Genomic DNA, 23469 nt, shown 5'->3' with positions numbered 1-23469 from the left:
GCTCCCTCCCCGGGAGGCTTGGAGAGGACCTTGCCTGGAGGCCTTCATGCTTCCTGACCACTGCCTCTCAGGGCCTCCACTCTAATCCTTGAGCACTGAAGGGAGGGCTGGGAAAAAGGGCTATCCCACATACTACCACAATCCTACACGTCCACCACAAAACCCAAATAACGCAACACCCAGTGACACCTTCCAAGACCCTGTGTTCCACATGGGCCTGACCTCTTAAGAGCTGTCTGCCCTCATCTCAGCTTCCTCCTCTCTCTCTGATGTTCAGCGGTTGCAATCTGGCCCCCTTCTATGGTAACCTGCTCCAGCTGGCCCCTAGACACTTCCTAACTGCCAAACCCAACTGACAACTTTCTGGTCACCATCTCTGTTGCATTTAGCACACCTGCTAAATGTAAATTTTAATTACTGCCTATATGTTTTTGTTTGTTTACTTAAATACACTATGGTAGGATGGCAAAAGTCCTAGTCAAAGGACTTTTGGCTTTCCCAGTACTGACCTTCCTCCTCTCTTCCTGGCGGTTCATTCTTTGTTTCCTCCGCTTGGCCTCACTTTCTCTATTTCCTCTTTAAATACCTAGGCTTCCATAGAGTTCTGATCCTGGCCCCTAAAAATGCTGTGCTGTCTGGGCAATCTTATCCATCCTCAACAGATTCAACTGCTACCCACTCAGTGAACGACATGCGGGCTCTACCGTCATCCCAGGTCAACACCAGACCCGCACTTCCAACTACACAATGGGGCCCTCCATCTGGAGGTCCCACAACTTCCTCCCAATAACAGAAGGGCAGACCTGGAGTTGGAAATCAGATATGATGCCTGCTAAGGGAAGTGCCATAGAGGAAGTCCAGGCAGGGGCCTCCTATTATACCTTATCACACAGCATTGTAATTACCGACTTTCTGTCTCTTCCAGGAGAGTGTGGCTCAGGAGAAACAGGAATTAAATCTCAACACCACATCCCCATGCCCAACCCGGTGCCTAGCATGCAAGATAATAAGAGCTTGTAGGATGAATAAAGGTAAAGGCTCCATCTTTTTTAATTCTTACATCCCAGCACATAAAGAGTTGAATAAACAACTGGTGGAAAACACAAAAAGGAAGATGTTATAAAAATGAGAAATCCTAAAAAAAAATTATAAATCCGTATGTCGCAGATATGTAATATGAACATTGTTTTCCTTTTTGGAGAATGCCAAGATTTCCCACTACATATCTAGTTGCAATTATATTCACAAAACAACATATCTGCCCATCAAATATAAAAATTACAAAAATTACATATGGCACCTTTATTAATTAAATCACTGTTTTTAAAAAAAAAAAAAATCAAAGACTAGATTTATGCTGCTGTATTTTGTGCTATGGTATTAAGAAATTAAGCACTTGCCCTAACCGGTTTGGCTCAGTGGATAGAGAGTCTGCCTGCAGACTCAAAAGTCCCGGGTTCGATTCCGGTCAAGGGCATGTACCTTGGTTGAGGGCACATCCCCAGTAGGGAGTGTGCAGGAGGCAGCTGATGTTTCTCTCTCATGGATGTTTCTAACTCTCTATCCCTCTCCCTTCCTCTCTGTAAAAAAAAAATCAATAAAATATATTTTTTTAAAGAAGAAATCAAGCACTTAAAAATTAAATTTTAATTACTGCCTGTATGTTTTTGTTGTTTACTTAAATACTCTATGGTAGGATGGCAAAAGTCCTAGTCAAAGAATTCCCCCGCAGTGGTATGTTATGCCTGAGGTCTTGATAAAGATCTTATTATACTATTTATATTTTAATCGCTATTTTCATATTTAGTTTTAACATGCAAAGAATTATGTTCTTGCTTAAACGACTTGGTTTTTAAAATACTGTTAATACTCAAAGCTGTTATGATTTTTGAAAGAGCAAACAAACAAAACGTGTTTGAACAACACTTTGATAAGCCAGATATCTACTGCCAGTTATCAGCTAACTTATCTGATAAGCCTGAGGTAACCTGCAGACTGTTGCTGTTTTGTATTGCATAAATTATTTATTTCCTATATGTTAAAAAAATTCCTTCACTTCTGGCCTCCCCTTCCAAAAAGCTTCGCAGGTCAAAAATTTTTTCATTTACCATAAATGTGTCCATTCAGTTGCAAAATCCCACACATTAGCCCCACTGTTCCTGCTGACTCCTCACTGAATGCAGAAAGAATAAAAGACACATGATTTCAAAATCAGCTGTGTCACTGTATCTTATTAGCATGTAGATTAACAGCTAACTATAAAAAAAACACACACACACAAAGTAAACAAAACCCACAAATGTCCACACAAATACAAATCTTTTGTTGAAGTCCAAGGGGCAAAGCTATGTTAATAACCTCTATCAGACCAGCAAATCTGTTCACATTTGAAACAGAATTTTCTTATCTCAGTCATTTAGTCAGTGGAGTTATAAAATCTGTCCCTGACTTCCGACTTGCTCCTGCAGAGTACACCAACGACAGCCATGTGAGCAAACTGGAGGATGTGTCCTCAGGCCTCTCCCCTCAGTTCCTCAGCATCAGAAGTTCTAAGCACAATGAAGTGCTATTCCAATGGTCCCCATTTTTCAACTCTTACTTACACAATCCAACAGTCTTACAGAAAAGCTAATCAAATGTGCATATTCTGGATTAAAAAGCTCTCCTTGACCGGTTTGGCTCAGTGGATAGAGGGTTGGCCTAAGGACTGAACAGTCCCGGGTACGATTCCGGTCAAGGGCACATGCCCGGGTTGCTGGCTCAATCCCCAGTGCGGGGTGTGCAGGAGGAAGCCGATTGATGGTTCTCTCTTATCATTGATGTTTCTATCTCTCCCTCTCCCTTCCTCTCTGAAATCAATAAAAGACATATTTTTAAAAATATAAATAAAAATAAAAAGCTCACACGGGCAAATGCAATTAGATTAGTTCTGTATCTATTTGGTTCTAATTCTTCAGAAGAGCACGAGTCTATGCATATCTTTAGGAAGAAAAAGAAACATTCAGCAGGACAGTGTTAGTGTCAATATTCTGATAAGTGGAGAGCTGAACTGCCTACTCATGAAGATATTTAAGCTCTTCTGTTTGCTTCCTATTTGTTACTATAAATCCTGTCACATTCTTTCTGTCTTAAGAATACTAGACCAGCTGAAACCGGTTTGGCTCAATGGAGAGAGCGTCAGCTTGGGGACTGAAGGGTCCCGGGTTCGATTCCGATCAAGGGCATGTACCTTGGTTGCGGGCATATCCCCAGTAGGGGGTGTGCAAGAGGCAGCTGATCAATGACTCTCTCTCATCGATGTTTCTAACTCTCTATCTCTCTCCCTTCCTATCTGTACAAAATCAATAAAATATATTTAAAAAAAAAAAAAAAGAATACTAGACCAGATATGTACCGTGTTTCCCCGAAAATAAGACATCCTCCGAAAATAAGACCTAGCTCATGGAAAGATAAGACATCCCCTGAAAATAAGACCTAGCGCAACTTTGGGAGAAAAAATTAATATAAGAACTGTGTTATTTTCGAGGAAACAGGGTAGACAGGTAAGGATCATTTCCTGCACAAGAGAACACCCAGGGTGACCTCTTCACTAGGAAATTCCCAGCTCTTTTTAAACTTGTGTTTCAACTAACTCAGCTGTTAGACTGAAGACTAAATTCTGTGAGCTTCTCTAGGCAAAGGAAGAGCTGCAGGTTATAAGGATGGTTACCCAAAGAATCTGATGAGAAACATTAAAATTGAGAGCCCTCTGCTGTCAGCAACAGATTTTGCCAATGACATTGAAAGCAAAGGCAGACCAGGCAATTTTCTCCTCTCCCAGTTCTGAAAGAGACTAACTAAGCTCGTGAGAAGGGTTGATGAGCTGGACACGAGGCCTAAAGGTCATGTCCGTTCCAGAGCCCCATGCAATTGAGAGGGCGCTGTTTTTCATGCAGATAAAATTTATGACACCTGCACGGTCCTAGCTGAGTAGGACTTCAACTTAAAAATTTTATTCGAAGCTGAGTCAAAGTAGATTAAATTTCCTTTAAAAACTAACACTCCCTCCCCCTCAACCCTCAAAAAAACAAACATACTAGATCAACTTCCAAAGCACAGCCCTGAGGTGAGTCAAGCTGATTGTCATTTTGACCTTGCTCTGCTTTCATACAAGAGCCTACTTAGAAATGTAACGAGCAACCCTCTTCATTCGGCTCAGCTAGCAGAGCTAATAGGCTTCTAATTAATTTCCAGAAGATGGCTGTTATAGCTAACAGGTTTTAAACATCTGGTTGATTGGGGAAAATGAATTGAATATAATGTATTTGATTTGGAAAATTAGTTTTCATTTTGTGTGCTTACCATAATAGTGTTTACTTTAAGTTTACATGATTCCATTAAGAGTCCCAGCGCACCACCGGGTTGTTTTCAGCCTTAGAGTCCTATCCAACTTTTAAAAAAATTAAAAATAAAAATCCATTTACATTTTGATTTTTGTTGGCCTTTGTTTGAGGGCAGGCCAAATTCATTTTGTGTGGCTTTAATAAAACTCTTCATTTGCTAATAAAGTAACAGGCCCAAATACTTCAAAATGATGCCTGTGATACCTCCCGTCAAAGGCCCACACACTGAATGCAAATCCTCTGGAGAAAGACCTGCTCGAGGAGAGATGAGCCAGTGACTGCACTGTTTAGGAAGGTTCACTTGATTCCTCCTGACAACCATTTAAACAATGAATGTGGGGAAATGTCCCGCAAAGAATCAACAACAATGGCAGGGATCAGAGCTTTTATATTTAGCAAATACTGTTTTTAAAAGACGAAAATATTTCTTCCTGAAGGGATTACGGGAAGCCTTATTAAAGACACCTGCAAACAAAACCAGTGACAACAGATCTTTATCATAATTGATAACTGAGTTATCCTTTATACAAAGCTCCTTTCTTGGAGGCAATAAAAAGGAGATTTACCTTTGCTATTAGATTCACGAAATCAGCTAATTGGGACTACGGATATGCAACAATGATATGATTCGCCAAGATTAAGAAGAGCGAAGAATGAGAGAGAAAAAAAAAACAAAAAAACCCATGTTTCTCGGGTTAAAGAAAAGCACAGTGAGATGAGCAATTTCTCTCTGCAGGCTGGGAATATTTTTGTTGTTGTTTTTTTAAATATATATTTTTATTGATTTTTTGTTTTGTTTTGTTTTGTTTTGTTTTGTTTTTTGTTTACAGAGAGGAAGGAAGAGAGATAGAGAGTTAGAAACATCGATGAGATCGAATCATGGATCAGCTGCCTCTTACACCACCACCACCCCCCCCACCCCTCCCCCCATACTGGGGATGTGCCCAAAACCAAGGCACATGCCCTTGACCGGAATCGAACCTGAGACCTTTCAGTCCGCAGGCCGACACTCCATCCACTGAGCCAAACCGGTTTTGGCATGGGAATGTTTTATACTGAGATCAGGTAGCATCTATCCCTGTGCATGACATATTCTAGCTAACTAACATGTGCTAAGCCCGGGCAGCCAGCTTTGGAAACTCAACCTTGGCCTAGATTACAGTGGCAAAGGAAAGGAACCTTTCATAGAATCTTCCCAAAGTCATAAGCCATCAGGTCAAAACATGGCACTGTGTCAGTCGAAGACTGCTTCTTGGGGATATATTTCATAGCGAAACCCAACAGCACACATTTAAAAATAAGTATGCAGAAGAGAAAAAGAAATCAGACACCTTTGTTTGCAGGAGAAGCTCTCTGCCTGAGTCTCAGCTTGCTTCACAAGCTGGTCAATAGTAGATGGATGCCTTTGCCATGGACTGTGTGTAGTCAGATAGGCATTGCTGCATTTCTGTGTCGCTAACAGGAATGCCTGCAATTATCTCAGGCTTACAAATGACTTTTTTTGACATAGCTGATTTTCCAAATTGAATAATTCTGGCTCCTTTTAGAACAGTAGCTCCAGAAGAGTCAAGAAGGGGGCGGGGGAAGGGAGGGGAGTGGAAAAGACTATCAGGATCCAGCCATAATTGCACACCCCAACGGTAGCACTTCTACTTCCTGGCCTTCAATCTAGTTCCTGATTAGACCACCGTACAATGGCACTTAGGAAAAGTGAAAAGGGGTTTGAGAGGTATGAGCTACAGCAGCGGGGATGGTAGAATAGGTGTAGCCTTTGATTAATTTTATTTCATTTCCAAAGCAAACTCTTGGAAATGAAGAAAGGCCCCCGGCCTGAATCTCTGTCATGTAGACAGAATTAGACAACAGAAGAAACATACCACATGAGCAACAGCACTGAATGAGGAGATGAAAGATGGGGCGACCCAGCATTATCCTTTAAAACCCCAAGTTCACAGACAAAGCAAATGCTTTACAGAAGGCATTTCTATGGGATTGTTGGTTTTCCTTAAAAAAAAAAAAAAAAAAAAAGACACCTTAAGACTTAGAGCAATCTACGTGTGAAAGAAAAGCTGCCTAGAAAAACAAAAAAGACGTTTTCTGAGATGACTTTGATCCTGTACTCAAAGCACTGGCTTAATCGGGACTTGCCTTTAAAGGTTTTGCATCTGCAATAACTGCTCTCTATTGTCCTTGCTTAACAAAGTATTATTTTCACATTATTACTAATCTTTTCTTTGTAAGTAACCACACCTGGTTTTATCCACACACACAAAAAAAAAAGAAGAAAAAAACGGTGCGGTAAATATTTTTCCTTTGTGGTAATACAATGCATAATTTAGTTAATCTAGGCTATCTTTCCGTGAGAGGTGATTGTTTCTATATTATGAAATGTGCCCGCAGTAAAGTGGACCTGGCGCCAGATCCCTGGAAGGCAGGTGGAGAACCACTTACCAAGCATGTAGCTGCTTTGAACCAACCTCGGCATGACTGTGTAGCCACTCCTACACACGAGGCATTACTCATGTTAACTCAGCCTCCAAACTGTCACCACACCTTGCTTTGACAAACATGGCCTTTTCTTAAGATAACATGACACATCGCCGGGCTGCACGGGCCCACCCTGAGCCCCCGAGAGAGGGCCTTGAGAAGTTAGCAACTTTCCGTCTTCTGTCTGAGAACGTGACGTTACTGTTACATTACCTGCATGAAATCTAGAAAGGTCAGGGGCAGCAAGTCATCCATGTGTCCGATGTCTTTGGAGAAACGATTTAAAATTCTTCCTGGAAGAAGAGGATGTGAGACATTACTCATTTCCCCTGGTAGATCCTCGAGGAGGCACAATTCACAAATAAATCAAAACAATATTTTCAATGCATATGCATTTAATACATTACACATTCGTATGATGTCAGTGGTAAAGGAAAAGGAAAGAGGATGGACACTTAACAAAGAAACAAAAAAATATTACCAAATGGCAGTGGGCAGGGAGCTATCGGGCCCTGGCTTTTAGAAGGCTGGAGAAACGCTCCCTCTGCCATCCTCCCACAAGGAAGGAAGCACAGGGTGTGCCCACAGGAGGCCTGGAGCAACTGGAGGCTGTCATGTTCGGCCAGGCCGCGCCATTACAAGCTGAACCCCAATTTTCCTGTCTCAGGCTTAGGAACACCGACTCCGGAAACTGTCTTTCAGTGACACCTTTGGCAGCCCCAGTGATAACTTTTCGTTAGAGAGAGGGGTGGGAATGTCTGGCACGGGGCCCGCATAAAGCCCGTACAATCACTTGGTCTGGCCCTGCCAAGGCATGACGGGTGAGTCAATGAAATGCTAGAGCAGGCTAATTTTTAGGTTGATAATTTTGTATCAGCCACGAGTGATGTTACAGATATCCACATGGCCCTTGGCGGAAAAAAGGCTGCCACCCCTGCTTTAGAGGGTCAATCTGAGGGCTCATGCATGTGAAAGGACCCAATGATAATGTGAGACGCGTACACGGGTGCTCAAAAAACGAAGAAAACTCAAGGTGAGAAAAATTACTATTCCTCAAGGGTTCTGCAGCATGTCACCGGGGGAAGTTGACTGATCAAAACGCAGATTCTGATTCAGTAGCCAAAGGGTGCAGTCTGAGATTCTGCCTTTGTACCAGGCTCCCAGGCTGATGCCCAGGCCAGGCTTTGACAGACAAGAGGTTCGGTTATTATTTAATCAGTTGTATTTCGGGAACATTAACATCAGATGGGCAATTTTCACATATTCTTATGGATTCTGTGGCCTATTTATTTTTTAACTTCTCAAGCCATCAATAGCAAAATACGGAAACTAAGTCAAAGGATGTTCAAGACATAATTTAGACTCTTGTTATTCAACTGAAAAGTACAATTTTTTTAAGATTAATTTTTAGAGAAAGGGGAAGGAAGAGGGAAGGGGGGGTGGGGAAGAGAAACCCCATCTATGTGAAAATGAGATCAGCTGTCTCCTGCTTGCCTGCTACCGGGGATCGAGCCTGCAACCCAGGCATGTGTGCCCTGACAGGGAATGGAACCGGCAACCTTTCAGTGCACACGACATCACCCAGCAGAGCCATCCTGGCCAGGGCGAAAAGTACAACTTTTTAACATACACAGGATTCAGAAGCACTGTAAGTATGGCTCAACTTACAAAATGTTGAAAATAATCTTCAAATTAAAAACAAACAAACAAACAAGATACACAGAGATGAATAGTACCGTATTTGCCGGCGTATAAGACGACTCTCTAATTTTTACAGTTAAAACATAGGTTTGGGCCTATATTCGCTGTATAAGACTACCCCCCACTTCCGAGGCAACACCAGTTCTTTTTTTAATAGACCGCCTCTCTGAGCAGGGTTTTTACTAGAACACGGTGTATGTGTTCTGTACCCAAAGCTACACTGTGTTCTAGTAAAAAGCCTGCTCAGATTGGCCAGAGTCAGAGAGGCGGTCTATTAAAAAAGAACTGGTGTTGCCTCGGAAGTGGGGGGTAGTCTTATACGGCGAATATAGGCCTAAACCTATGTTTTAACTGTAAAATTAGGGGGTCATCTTATACGCCGGAAAATACGGTACTTGAAATCATCCCATTTATCTAGATCAAGTCTGAGACATCACGGTGGCAAAGAGTGTAAAATACAAGGAAACCCCATCTGAGAAAAACCATCTCCCCACAAGGCTTCTACACTCACTGAACTAAATGTCAAAGATGGTCAAACACTGAACTCTTCTTCACCAGCGAGCCGAGTGTAGGAAATGTGAAATTAGAAGGCTCAATAGTTACTTCCTTGCTCTAAGAAACAAGAGAATGAATGGAATAATTCATCTGTCTTTGCCATAGGCTATTGTAATCAGACCCCTGATTTCTAGATCATAGCTTCTTAGTCATAAGGTTTTCTCAAAGGTTCCTGAATTAAATCCTTACGATAAATTCCCTTTATACACAGGCCTATGACCCATGCTACAGTATCTCCAGGGATATAGAGAAAAGGGGGACCCAGTCCATTTTCAGGCTGTCCTGTTAAGACAGAGCTCTCCTACATTACAACAAATCTTGCCTTCCTGGAACATCCAATCTGAGCCGCTTATTCACTCCTCATAACTTTACAGAGCAGATCTAATTTCTCTTGACAATTGAAGTCATTGGTGCCTCAATTATCCCTCAAAAGGCACGTGTCCCAGCTTGGCCACTGCCCTTGCCCAGACTCAGATGGCCCATCTCAGTCAATGCCTTGTGCCCAGGAGTAAAATCCATACCCCAGGGAGTGTGTGATCCCTGTTCTGCACAGGATATGGGCAATCACAAACCTGACAATCAATGGTGCCCAGATCATGTTTTGGACTCTGGACTGAAAAAGTCGACAATGTACGTATTATGGATAATTTTAAACTTTCTCTATTTGTTATTTTTCTACAATAACTATGTATACTATTTTACTTGTATAAAAAAAGTGTAGAAAGGGCCCAGCCGGCATGACTCAGTGGTTGAATGTCGACCAATAAATCGGAAGTTCACGGTTTGATTTTTGGTCAGGGCACATGTCCGGGTTTCGGGCTCGATCCCCAATGTAGAGTCAGTGATTCTCTCTCATCATTGATATTTCTATCTTTCTCTCCCTCTCCTTTCCTTTCTGAAATCAGTAAAAAATATATGTGTATTTTTTAAAATGTGGAAAGGGGAGAGAGAAAGAATGACTGGAAGAGAAAGGAAGGTAAGGAATGGAGTGAAGGTAGGAAAGTAGCAAGGGGAGAGAAAGGAGGGGAGGGCAGGAAAAGGGAGAGGGAAGGAGAAGGAGAAGGAAGGAAAGAGAGGGGGAGGGAGGGAGAGGTATTCCTCCCTTGAAATCCATATTATCAAAGAACTATTAGGGTCCTCCTAATTGCTCTGGTTCACATTCTTCTGTCTTGTCCACTAGCTAGAATATCATGAAACATGTCATAGAAATTCTTGTCAAAATACAAATTCATAAGTAATCATGACTTAAGAACTGATTCTACCATCTAAGCTGGAATCTGTCGCCTCTAGAATTCTGACACCTCTCCCATATCCAGGATTCCTCAGCTTACGTATAATTAAACTATGATCTAAAACTTGGAAGTTGCCATGTCTAGTTTAAGTCCTATTCTTTTTTCTTTCTCCCTTTTTTAAAAGGAAGTTTATTTTACATCTCATAAAATTGGCCAATTTCATGTGTACAATTCAATGGATTTTAGTAGCTTAATTAAATGATGCAGCCACCACCAAAAATCAGTGTTAAAACATTTCTATCCCCTCATCAAACACCCCACCCCTACCCATGCCATTGAAAGTGACTCGCGGTTTCCACCCCCAGCCTCAGGTAACCACTAATGTACTTGCTTTCTCTGTAAATTTGCCTTTTCAGGACACATCATACACATGGGATTGCACATATGTGGTCTCTGTGGCTAGGTTCTTTCACTTAGCCTAACATTTCTGAGGTCCATCGGTTACACAGTGTGTATCAGCAGTTCCTTCTTTGTGGACCTCACTCTTTAGCATGGAAATGGCCTTGGATACCAGCAAAAACAACCCCATACCAGAACTCTTCAATATTGTGGACTTCATATGTGCCCACATTTAGTCTCCCTGATGGTTCTAGATCCTGACTGCTTCAATAAGAATTGACTGTTAGTGTAATAGCCAGGCAGAATCTGAACCAGGACAGCTGGCTGAGGCTGAGGGATTGTGCAGGGGTGGGGTGGGGAGGACAAGGACAAGAACCACTGTGCTAGGGAGAGGTGGAATCTAACTCCAGCAGCCTATCAGAGTCCCCCCGAAAGGGCAAAGAGAATGACCTGGGCCTTCCAGGTACAACACCCCCTGATTGGGCAAAACTGACCCAAAGGAGAAGATGTGGATCCTGGAAACAGCCCCCAGCCTGAAAACGATGGCTGAGAGGGAGCCACTCAGGACTTTCTGCATCAGACCAAGCAGATTAATCCGGCTCGGACCAACATTAAGAACTGGTGCGGAATTTGGAAACAGCCTAGGTGCCCGTCAGCAGATGAATGGATCAAAAACTATGGTACATCTACACAATGGAATACTATGCTGCCATAAAAAAGAAGGAATTCTCATCATTTGCAGCAACCTGGATGGAATTGGAGACCATCATGCTGAGTGAAATAAGCCAGTCAATGAAAGAGAAACACCACATGATCTCATTCATTTATGGATAATAACATTATAAACTGATGAACCAAAAGATAGATATAGAGACAGTAAAGCAACAAGCAGGCTGTCAAATTACAGCAGGTAGGGTAGGGAGATCTGGGGGAGATAATAGATCCACCGAAGGACTTGTATACATGCATATAAGTACAACCAATAGACACAAAACTCTGGGGAGGGAGGGTATGTATTGGGGGAGGGGGGCAATGTTAAAATATGTACACAGATAATAATTTAATAAAAAACGTAAAAGAAAAATAAATAAAAAATAAATAAATAAAACTAAAAATTTTTTTTAAAAAAAGAACTGGTGTGGGAGCTCAGAAGTCTGTGAGCTCAACATTTCCATCGCCTCTACAGTTAGAGTAGGCCGTCAGTATGTGACTGCTAAAGAATGTCAAACAGAAGGAGCAGCAGGAATTGGATCCCTGGAAAAGGCTGGCCTCGTTGGGCACTTGGCAGCAACAGGCCTTTAGGCAACTCACCCAACCTCAAATCCTTATCTGGAACAGTGGATGATAACATTTGCCTCCACAACTTCATGGGGTAAAAGATTATGAGGATAAAAGATATGCTTATGAGAGCACCTCGTGCAAGGTGTCCTATCATCCTTGTGGGGTTTTAGAACTTTAAGGGCCATGAAAGGTCACTAGAGCTAGTCATTTCCAAACTTTGTCTTGTGAAGATTGAGGTTTTACAAAGGCGTCTGGAAGAATGAGGCAGAAGAGGAAATGCAGGTGAAGTTTACCCAGCTCCAGACACCCTACCCTTCTCCCTCACTGCCGACCCCTCAGAGGCCCCTCCAGAGAAGAAGCCCTTCACATAGAGAGGGCCCCAAGACCAAGCACTCCTCCTGTGAGCTCACATAGGTAGGTTCTGCCTCTACCAACCCAAAAGCCTTGATTAGAACATGTCCAACAAGAGATTGCGGTCTAAAATCAGATGGAGAAATGGATTTTATAAAGTAAAACTTCCAAATTACTAATATTCCTTTAAGTAACAAATCTCTATTTTTATTTTAATCATTTTGGCAGAAAATTGTCTCGTGTGGATTAGACTTTTGTTTCTTAAACAAAAGATAAAGAATAAATTCATTCTTTCTTAACAATCCAGAACATAATATTTTGAGCATCCATAGTTTAGTCATTTCTAAATATTTTTATTAATATGAGACAGAGAGATTTGTTATTCCACTTTTTTATGCATTCACTGGTTAATTCTTTAAAATGAGAGTTGGAAACATCGATGAGAGAGAAATATCGATCAGCTGCCTCCTTCACACCCCGTACTGAGGATGTGTCCGCAACCATGGTACATGCCCTTGACCAGAATCCGAACCTGGGACCCTTCAGTCTATCCACTGAGCAAAACCGGTTAGGGCTCATTGGCTGATTCTTGTATGTTCCCTGACTAGGGATCAAATCCGAAACTTACCCTATCTGGACAACTCTCTAACCAGGGCCAATAGTTTAACTATTTTTAAACATGACCATGTTATTTGGGGCTACTTGAGGTTGCATAGGATGCACCCCTACACCCCAAACACGATGGTTTTATATCACTGCACCCTCTACTGACACATGTTCTGTTGCCCAGAACGTGTCTCCAATCTCCAGTTTTACTCTTAGTGATGAGGACAGAGGAGGCCCTGCAATCACAAAGCGCCTACAATAAGACTCTCTCAGCAAAGACATAAGCCACTTTCATGTTTAGAGGCACAGTTTTTCTAACTTTGACGAGAGACTGTTTCAGCTTGCTCCCAGATTCCCCCTGGAGTCAGGCTGGATATATCTCAGAATATATCACAGTATCATCTATTTTGTGGTTTAACTACTTTTCATGCATATTCGTCTTGAATTTACATCTAGATTACACACCCTCTGTAAATATGGGCCCCATTTCATATACAACCTGTAACAAACTGCCAAGTGCCTGGAGTGGGGGTGCGGGGGGTCCCTGAATTTGCTAAACACCACAAACCCAGTGGCGTTCCAACTTTGTTTTTAACATGGGAGACCTTGCAGAAACACACAAATCTGTAAAGTATCTTAAAAAACAGCTCTTGCTGAAGAGTGACTATAAGACCTGAAACCCACCTTACCACCATCTTTCTACATGTCAGGGGACACACCTGGGAAGATTTATTCTGTTCACTACAGATCCCACCAATGCTCAGTCTCGGATTTGTGGACACGTCAGCAAACTCTCCCAGACATCGAGGGCTCCTGAGTATCCGAGTGGCCTCAGACACTGAGAAGAGCAATGTTTCCCAAACTTTAATCTGTACACGAATTTCCCAGTGATCTGCTTGAATTGAATACTCTCAAGAACCGAGGGGGGCGGGGCGATGCGGAGGTGGGTAGGGAAGGGGCTGAATTCTGTGCTTCTAACAGCTCCCCGGGTGATGCTCATGCTACTGGTCCAGGGACATCACTTTGAGCAACAAGGCAAAATGTGGACATTCCTGATGATGCTCCTTTAGTCTCAAGAACCTATAAGGCGGCCAACTCACATTTATATGTTATTACTGCCCTATCAAATCCCACTCCCCCTTTTGCTTCCTAGAGCCAAAGACCACACTTGCCTCGTTTTGTTCACAAATTAAATTAGAATATACATTTGGCATTATTAGGGCAGTGGATTCTGCCTGTTTCATTCACTGCAGTTCCCCCAGTGCTTGGGCCAATGCCTATTATAGAGAAGGCACTAGAACATATTCTGAATAAATAAATAACAATGGTTTGTTTTCGAATTTCAGCCTCTATCGCCAATGGCTGACATTTCGTGTCGTCTTCTTTGGGCGGGTGTTTTCCGACCTGGGGATATTCCTGTTGCAACATGAAGTGTCTGGTTCGTCAGACTTGTCACTTTCCTTGCCTTGCTGTGGAACCAATTTGTCTGTCTGTGCTCCTTCCAAGGCCCTGGAAGTTCCCAGTGCAGACTGGGTTAGGGGACAGCAATTCACAGAAGCTGGCAGGAGGGCCGGGAAGCGCCTGGTCTCACAGAATGGAGACGGGCGAGGGGACAGGAGTCCATAGGTGCTGGGGGAGGTGGCAGCTGCCGAAGAAGGAAGCAAGGAAGAAGAGGTGTGGAGCAGACGCAGATCACATGGGATTAGGGAGCCGGCAGCAAGGGCGGACAAGAATGATGGAAGGAAATGCAAGGCACCAATAATAATTTAACCAGACACTGAGGGAGAGTTCTGGTCTACCCATGGCCTAGGTTTTATAGAATTCCTCTAAAGCTAGAACTCCTGCCAAAACCAGTTTGGCTCAGTGGATAGAGCATCAGCCTGCAGACTGAAAGGTCCCAGGTTCGATTCCGGTCAAGGGCATGTACCTTGCTGGTGGACACATCCCCAGTAGGGGGTGTGCAAGAGGCAGCTGATCGATGATTCTCTCTCATTGATGTTTCTAACTCTCTATCCCTCTCCCTTCCTCTCTGTAAAAAATCAATAAAATATATTTAAAAAATAATAAAGCTAGAACTCCCCTGAGAACTGAAAGTTCAAACCGCAGAACAGATGGCATTTGATTGAAATGAGAGACCTCAGAGGGTACATCCTAACCCAGACCAGTTTCTTCAGGCACTAAATCTAGTGCCAGGCCTGGGAAGGGTGAGCTTTAACCCCGGGCTGAGGAAGAAGCCCACTGTGCCCTCCAGGCAGCCCCAAAAGGGTCCTTCTTCCTTGTCCCAGAAATCGTGGGTCAGGTGCCCTGCACCAGTGTTCCTCTGGCTGCCCCACCTACCTGCTCACACACATGGGGAAACCGGAACTGAGGTCCAGGGGGCAGGTCCCTGACATGTGTCCTGCTCACTGCAGTGGCCACAGTTGGAAGGGGGAAAGCCACAGGTGAACTAACCTCAGGGACACACCAGAGGAGCGGTCCCTACGGTGGTGGAGGCGGCAGGCAGACACCGAACACTATGGGATTTTCATACCTCCTGGGAGGTAGGAGTCAGGAAAACAGTAAATCAAGGAGGACGGGAAGGGTCTCCCCTAGCAATGTGAAGGAATGCCTTCCGAGAATAATGACGCTGTGTTTTCAAAGTCTAGTAGTACTTGCTGGCCTTTCACATCATTAAGGCATATTAAAGAGAGCAGTTTCAAGGTTTCATTACATAACATGACAAACCATAGGAAATGAGTTTCAAAAAAGGCTCAGGTGGTCTTTCCCTGTCTAATGAGAGCTTTCTAAATTGTTCCCCACCTGGAAGATGCCAGGTGGGACTGTCCCAGACGAGATGACTTTAAAGTCCCATGCTGTGTTTAAGACAAAGGTCAATCCCACAACATGCGTCCTACATCCAGCTTCGAGTCCTCCTTCCTCTAGGTCACAGCATTCTCCTGCCTTGTACCTTTTTCTTCCCTCTTGCTAATCAGACAAAACATGCTGTTTCGATTTCAAGTTCGACACAAATTGGTTTTTTTTTGGTGCATGCTGGGGCATTTTACACTCTAACGTTGGTGGCAGACTAATAGGGTACAGTAAGTGCATCAAGGACACCCAGTGACATAGAATGCTGGCAGCACAAGCACTGGACATGCCCGCGGCAGGTGCCGATGAGACAGCCAGCCACGGCAACCGTGGGTGTCACCGGACCGTGTGAGTTGCAAGGTGAGGCAGGGTTAGCCTAACAAGTTCTCGAGGAGAAACAATGCTTGAGAATTTGGAGGGAGGGCAGAGCATGGGCTGAGGGTGAGTGGAGAGTTTGCCCAGGTGGGAGGAATGACATCTGGGAGGACTAAGAAGTAGGGAAGGACAAAAGGATGGCAAATATTTGCCTAGCTGGTGGAGAGAACACGACCTCAGGTGTGCTGAGGCAGGAGAGAACGTGGGTGTGGACGCCGAGTGGAAAGGGGCCTCCACTGAAAATTCCCTTTAGTGAAGAGGAGGTCGAATTTCCTCTCGTCAGTGTCTCTTCACAACAACAGCTGTGAGGAGAAGTACTGAGGAGGGGCCAGGTAGAGAGAGGACAGAGGGGCATCCAAACAAAACAGCAAGAACCAATTCTATCTCAACCTCTGTGACCCCAGATGATCCCACAACACACCAATTCACCACCGTACCACAGATCTGGGCAGGACTTTTTCACGTGGTTGTTTTTGGTTCACTCACACTGAACTGCCAGAGCACCACCACAGCAACAATTATGACAGAAACTGGTAAGCTCGGCGTACACTTCATCTCGAAACCACGAGTGAGAGGTACTGGTAGCTGAGACAGAAAGAATTTAACTCAAGGACACTCGGCTATAAAGTGCCCAAGGGAGGCCTCCCATCCAGCATTAGAGAGATTCAGAAAGTTCAAGTGAACACAGGTAAAGCTACTTCTCTGGACACATCGAAAAGCTCTATCACGTATCAACCAAGAAAAAGAGCCAATAATGTGACAGGCAGGGCTGGTGTTAGCTGGTAGGAATGGTGAAGATCAGACCAGTTACTGTGGCCCAGCCCCCTTCTGATTGGCTAACGCCTGCTCCACTGGGTGCTAAATATTTTGACTGTCACTTCTGGGTAGAAGAGTACCAGGAATCTCTCTTGACTAACCATAATTAGAGTAAAACATTTAAAGGAACTCCACCTCCAAATTAAATGACAGAAGTGACTGTGGGTTGAATGAATAGCCTAACAAGTGAACAGATGAAAGATTGAATGAGGACATATGGCCTACTGATTAGCAAAAGTCCTGGAGCCTGAGATTCACCACAAGCTGGGCCTGAACCCAGGTCAACTCGGAGCACCTACTACCAAGTACTAACCTTGAAGGAATAGATACGCCTCAAAAACTGCCCCAGGAAACCACTTTCCTGCAGCAGCCATAAATGCTTTGCTATAGTAAGTAGTCATTATTATACTTTTCCTAAGCACTGGAAAGCTAGTCCAGGCTACGGCCTTTTCCCCTGGGCGCAAATCATGAAGCATATCACACAGGAGTGAGGCTCAAGGCTCACATGTGTGATATGTGATGTACATATCACACAGTGATGTATATACCAGGGGACAACCAGTGGAAGAACCTCTAGGATCCTAGTAGCTCTGAAATACGGTGGGTCTGATGAAAGCTACCGAGTGTTTCCACTGGAAAAATGCCCACACATACAGTTTGCATATAAACCTTGAACCACAAAAAGTGGAGTGGCCACAGGGCTAAGTGGCCCAGTTAAGAACCTCTGATTCTAAGAGAGCAGGAAACCACCTTTCTCTTGACTTCTACCACAGGAATGCACCACGTGGTCTGGAAGAAAAGATCCCCTCATCAATCCTCACATGCCTTCCCCACGGCTGTCTTTCAAGACTAAATGCACAGTCTCTATTGCATATCTCCAGCACTTGGGAGTTAAAACATGGTGCAATCTCACCTCGAAATGTGTTCAGAGATGGGATAGAAATGCCAATTTCTAAAGCATTTGCCTAGGCAAGGAACTCCCATTTCCACAAAGGCAGGTATAGGAATCAATAATTCAGAAAATGTTGGCTAGAAATTACCATTCAGCATGCAAAATCGACTCTCCCTACCTCCAGTACACATGCAAGTTCTACGTAAAGCTCAAAAATAGGCCAGAAAAACATTTGGTGTGAGAACATGACTAAACTTGAAGACAATGGGCCCTCCCACTCCCCACCCTATGTAAAGTAACTAAGGTGTACTGGAGACGGATCAACCAACACCCAAATCTGATCGTCAGGTCTATCTCCGGCATATCATTTTAATATCTGGGAACCGCCAACAGATGTTACACAAAACTAGCTGTGCTGTGTTAAGTGTAAATGCATGGAGCTTTGTTTTTTTTTTTGTTTTGTTTTGTTTTTTTTTTTGGGGGGGGGAGCCATTAAAAAGGAAGGGAAAATAATTTTCACCTGCTCTGTTCTTTAAGAAATTCATATAAAGAGCCATGGGTCAGACTGTTGGACCTCAAAGGGAGGGTGGGAATAAAAGGGAGAGATCAACCAAAGGACTTATGTGCACACATATGAGCCTAACCAGTGGTCAAGGACAATAGGGGGGTGGGGGCATCAGTGGGGAGGGGGGGATTGAAATGAGGGGTTGAGGAGAAATAAGTGATACCTTAATAAAGACATTAAAAAAAAGAAATTCATATAAAAGTATTAAGAACTGGAAATATCGCCCTAGTGTTATACTTCTATTTGACTTGTCAGTTATAAAAGACGTTGGACACACATTACCTCTTAGCCAAGTCGTTGTCCTTTTCTCACTGGAATCCTGGCCCATTTAAATACCCTGCAATCCTTTCCAGCATTTCACACCACGGTATACATCAGTCATCTAGTTTCTAAACCAAAAGCCAGCTTTCCTCCCTTTTTTTAATCCTCACCCGAGGATATGTTTTAATTGACTTGAGAGAAGGAGGAAGGGAGAAAGAGAAACATTGGTGTGAAAGAGAACCATCGGTTACATCTCATGCACTGCCTGACTGGTGATCAAACCTACAATCTGGAAATGTGCCTTGATCGGAATCGAACCCGCCACCTTTTGGAATAAGGAACAAAACTCCTACCAACAGAGCCACACTGGCCAGAGCCTATCCTCACTTTTGTTTTGTTTTGTTTTATTAATCTTAATATTTTTTTCATTGATTTTTAGAGTGAATGGAAGGGAGGGGATGAGACAGACAGAAACATTGATGTAAGAGAGACACGTTGACTGACTACCTCCCATAGGTGCCCCAACCAGGGCCAGGGATCAAGCCGGCAACAGAGATATGTGCCCTCAATGGGAATCAAACCTCGAATTCTTCAATATGAGTACCGATGCTCTATTCACTGAGCCAAACAGCTAGAATCCATCCTTACTCTTTTTTTTTTTAAATGTATTTTATTGATTTTTTTACAGAGAGAAAGGGAGAGGGATAGAGTTAGAAACATCTATCAGAGAGAAACATCTATTAACTGCCTCCTGGACACACCCTACTGAGGATGTGCCTGCAACCAAGGTACACGCCCTTGACCGGAACCGAACCTGGGACCCTTCAGTCCGCAGGCCAATGCTCTATCCCTGAGCCAAATCGGTTTCGGCCATCCTTACTCTTTATGACTTATTCTGCAGTAACTTGGACTTCTAACATTTTTTTTTTTTGAGATATTTATGTATGCTGGTTTCTGGTATCTAATTATTTTTCCTTTAGTATCTGTCTCTATTCATTACTGCTTATATACACATTTCCTAAATACAACTGCCTCCCACACTTGTATTTCAAGATTTTTCACCTCTCAGAACTCTATTACCTCCCCCCGCCTCCCCAATGGTCATCCCTTCCCTTTGCACACTGCTGGCTATTACGTAAGAACAGACACCCAAACCAGAAGCTGCAGCCCCTATCTCATCTCTCCCTTTACTCTTCTTTGTCCATGCATTCCACTGGTGGGCCTCTCCCCAGGCACATCTCAGAGGCACACAAATGGGTAATTGTAATCCGAGAAACCCAATAACTTAAAATCTTTAATAGGCCAATAAATAAATTAAAAAGAATCCTATATAATAAAACCCTACTATTCAAATCAACCGAATGGTGGAACGACTAGGTACTATGACGCACACTGACCACCAAGGGAAAGAGGCTCAGCCCAGTGTGCTCCCACAGGTCAGTGTGCTCCCAGAAGCCAGGTTCTTGGCTGGTGAGCGCAGCAGTGGTGGTGGGAGCCTCTCCAGCCTCTGCAGCAGCACTAAGGACCCCTCAGGGGATGTCCGACTGCCAGCTTAGGCTCACTCCCTGCAGTCGGACATCCCCTGAGGGGTCCTGGACTGCGAGAGGGTGCAGGCCAGGCTGAGGAATCCCCACCACCACTCTGTAGTGTATGAATGTGGTGCACCGGGCATCTAGTTTCAACATAAAAGAAAAGCTTTACAGACTTACATGGTAAGTCTGAGTGCCAAAACAATTTTATATATTAAGAAAAAAATTTTAATCCAGATTCTGTACAGGTTTCTGATACTTAAGGATGTCCTGTGAGCTCTGAGCAGCTATAAAAGTTGGCTTGCCAGTAGCAAGGTGTAGCAAAGGCTAAACTGACTTCCACAGTGCCACTCATGTTTTTCTACCAAACAAGTTAATCAGAACACATACTGTTCTTAGATTTCTGCAGAGGTAATTAAATAACAATTCAATGCCAATTAATCACAGTCAAATAAAAGTGTGTAGGAGAAGAATTCTATACAGATTGGAGGCTATTTAATGGTCAAATACTTGGCAGGATCTTAGTTAAACAATGATTAAGCCACACAATGGCCAGGCTGAAGTGAGAGAATCGAAACTCTTGTTCTTCCATAAAAAGACTTCAGACCTCTGTGCGTGATATTCTTCCCTTCGCCACTTAGCAGACCGCTCGACTGCATGATTCAAAATGTGCTCAGCTGCTCCTCGGCCCAGGGGCGTGTGCCAGCCCACCTTGGTTCTCAGGCCCGTAGCTAGGCAACTCTTTCCTCCCCGACCGAAAGAGCAAAGAGCTGGACAGTTGACCCCACCTACCTGAAGTGTTTATTCATTCAGAGCAGGGAAAAAAGAATGAAAGACTCTGAAAGGAACCTACCTTCCACCCAAGGAAGGGTGAGCTACAGCCACTTCCCTAGCAGCCGGTGACGGCCGACTATAAAAACCCTTGATTCACACAACTGTCTGTCCAGGAAAAACCCGTTCAAAGTTTTTGGTTTCCAGGACCCGCTTTATCTTGGTTCCTTCAAATTAAATGTCCCTTTATAACACAGCTCTCCGTGGGAACCCACAGGTCCATTTTTAAGTGCTGCTGATAAGTCTTTCCATCATGTTTCTCAGGACCCTTCACCTTCCTGCAAATTCAATTCTTCCTATGGGAAATGTAGCGAGAAAAAACAACACAGCTCTATACTAGCTGTTTTCTGGGTGGGGGTGAGGGGAGGAGGGGTGCCTACACTAGCACTATAAGCACATCCAGTGTCACGAATGTTGCTATTTTCAAAATGCATTATTTTTACAGCTCACTACTGATTCAAATCTGAATTAAAGTTTGTACAGTTGGCTGAAAATGGGCTTGATGATGTTCTATTGCAGAGGCTATCAAGAATTTTATTTGCCTCTCTTTAGAGAGGGGATCCCAGCCTGGCTGTGTTCAATGCTGGGTTGGCATCAGTCTTAGTATATATTTTAAATTAAAATTTTAAAGAGAAAAGAAAAAAACAAACTGTATGTCTCTTTTCAAAACAAAATATATAGGTAATATTTTTACAAAGAGATGTCATGATAAGCAAAAAATTTTTTAAAGATGTACTATGTCAGCGTCTCCTAAAATTGAATTTACATAATCCATCAAAGCTAAATATATGTGACACTACATTCATGAAAAAGAAACTTCATGAAAAACTTATTACCAAAATGTATTTCACCTTTGCTCGTAAAATGGGCAAAAGGATACAAAGATCCACTTTTATTGGGTCTCACTAGATATAAATTATTAAATTCACATGCAGATAGGAACAGTGAATGTAGGATACACTATAAATTCGTTATTTTTAAAAATATATTAACTATGAATCAAAACTTCAGTCGTAACATAATCACGTAAGAATTGAGCATGAAATCACTGAAGCCTATTTCTGTGACTCCCTCACACAAAAGCCATGTTTTGTCTAGGCTGCTACAACGCAGTCCGTACGAACATAATGATACCAGCCCTGTGTGCACGTGTTTCTCAGCAGACTGTGGCACATGGTGATTCGGAGAAGGGGGAAAGTCACACTGCCTCTGTACACAAACATACCATAGCAAAACAAATTTTCCTGCAAATACAAGCAGTTTTACAGTCCATCAAAGTGGTGCCCAAAAGTAGATTTATTCGCATTAAGTGCTGACAGTAACGAAACATTTCAGTGGTAAAGTACATTGTAACCCAATCATCAAATCAATAAAGTCATTAAAAATAGACCACCACATTCTTCTAGAAAATGATGAGCTTAAGGGAAAAAAAAAAAAAAAATCTTTGGTCGAACCAGAGAATGTATCTCCAACACAGCTGACTGTTACTGATCTCGCCCCTCTCCTCTCCTGTGTGCCTACAAAGGAAAGTCTTTGCGTTTCTTATCTTTCTTCATGTGTATTTAGCCATGTAAACTGCCATAGAGCAATTCCAGCTTCTCCACAGGAATCCTCTAAACACAAATAAGAAAACGTGCCTTTTTCTTCTTCTTCTTGTAGGCCCCAAACTGACAGAATATTATCACTTTTGTAGACTCTTGCAAGTCGGCCCCGTGGTGTTGGGCAGAAATGTGCTGAGATTATAATATCCATTTATCTAACCTGCCAGCATGTAACAAAATTCAGGTGGGGTGCTTGCCGCCTAAATTAAGTTACTACTTGAAAAAGACTTCTTTATGCCAAGTCTGTCAAAAGGAAAACAGGAAAGGAGTGAAGAAACTAAATAAATCTAAACACGAGTTGCATTTGATCTAGTTTTAAGTGTGGGATTAAAAAAGAGGAAGCGTGCCAAGGAGATGTGACAAGAGAAGACTAGCAACAAAGAAAGCTGCACTCGGAGCCCAGGACCCACACAGCCAGCTCCCGGGGCAGGGCCCTCCAACTGCTCCAGGGGCCTCGCACTTGCTGACACTAGGACTGGTGCCCAGAGCCACCTCTATGACCTACTCTAGAAAATAGAGGATTCAACCACCTTGCACCCATTAAGATGGCTAATATCAAAAACAGAAAAAGCAAGTTCTTGTGAGGATGTGAGAAACGGGAACTCTGTGGGAATGTAAGATGCTGTAGCCATTGTGGAAGGAGGTGTGGTGGTTGCTCAGAAAGTTAAACATAGAATCACCATATGATCCAGGAATTCCACTTCTGGATATATACCACCTCCCCCCACCCCCCCGCCCCCGCCCCCGCCCCGGAAGGA

At 43.3% G+C, this 23469-nt stretch overlaps 1 protein-coding gene across 1 annotated transcript in view; it reads right to left on the bottom strand.

The window, feature by feature from the left end:
• The window catches only part of ABCC4 (ATP binding cassette subfamily C member 4 (PEL blood group)), a 223382-nt gene that overhangs the window by 64705 nt on the left and 135208 nt on the right, over positions 1-23469 (bottom strand). Inside the window, exon 20 of the mRNA XM_084876712.1 lies at positions 7083-7162. Coding sequence (XP_084732838.1) covers positions 7083-7162 — 80 coding nt within the window. The remainder of the gene's footprint in view (positions 1-7082; positions 7163-23469) is intronic.

This window comes from Pipistrellus hanaki, assembly GCF_964339955.1.
Source record: "Pipistrellus hanaki genome assembly, chromosome: 3".
NCBI classification, from domain to species: domain Eukaryota; kingdom Metazoa; phylum Chordata; class Mammalia; order Chiroptera; family Vespertilionidae; genus Pipistrellus; species Pipistrellus hanaki.
The sequence above is the reverse complement of the archived record's forward strand: the minus strand, read 5'-3'. Positions and strand labels throughout refer to the sequence as shown.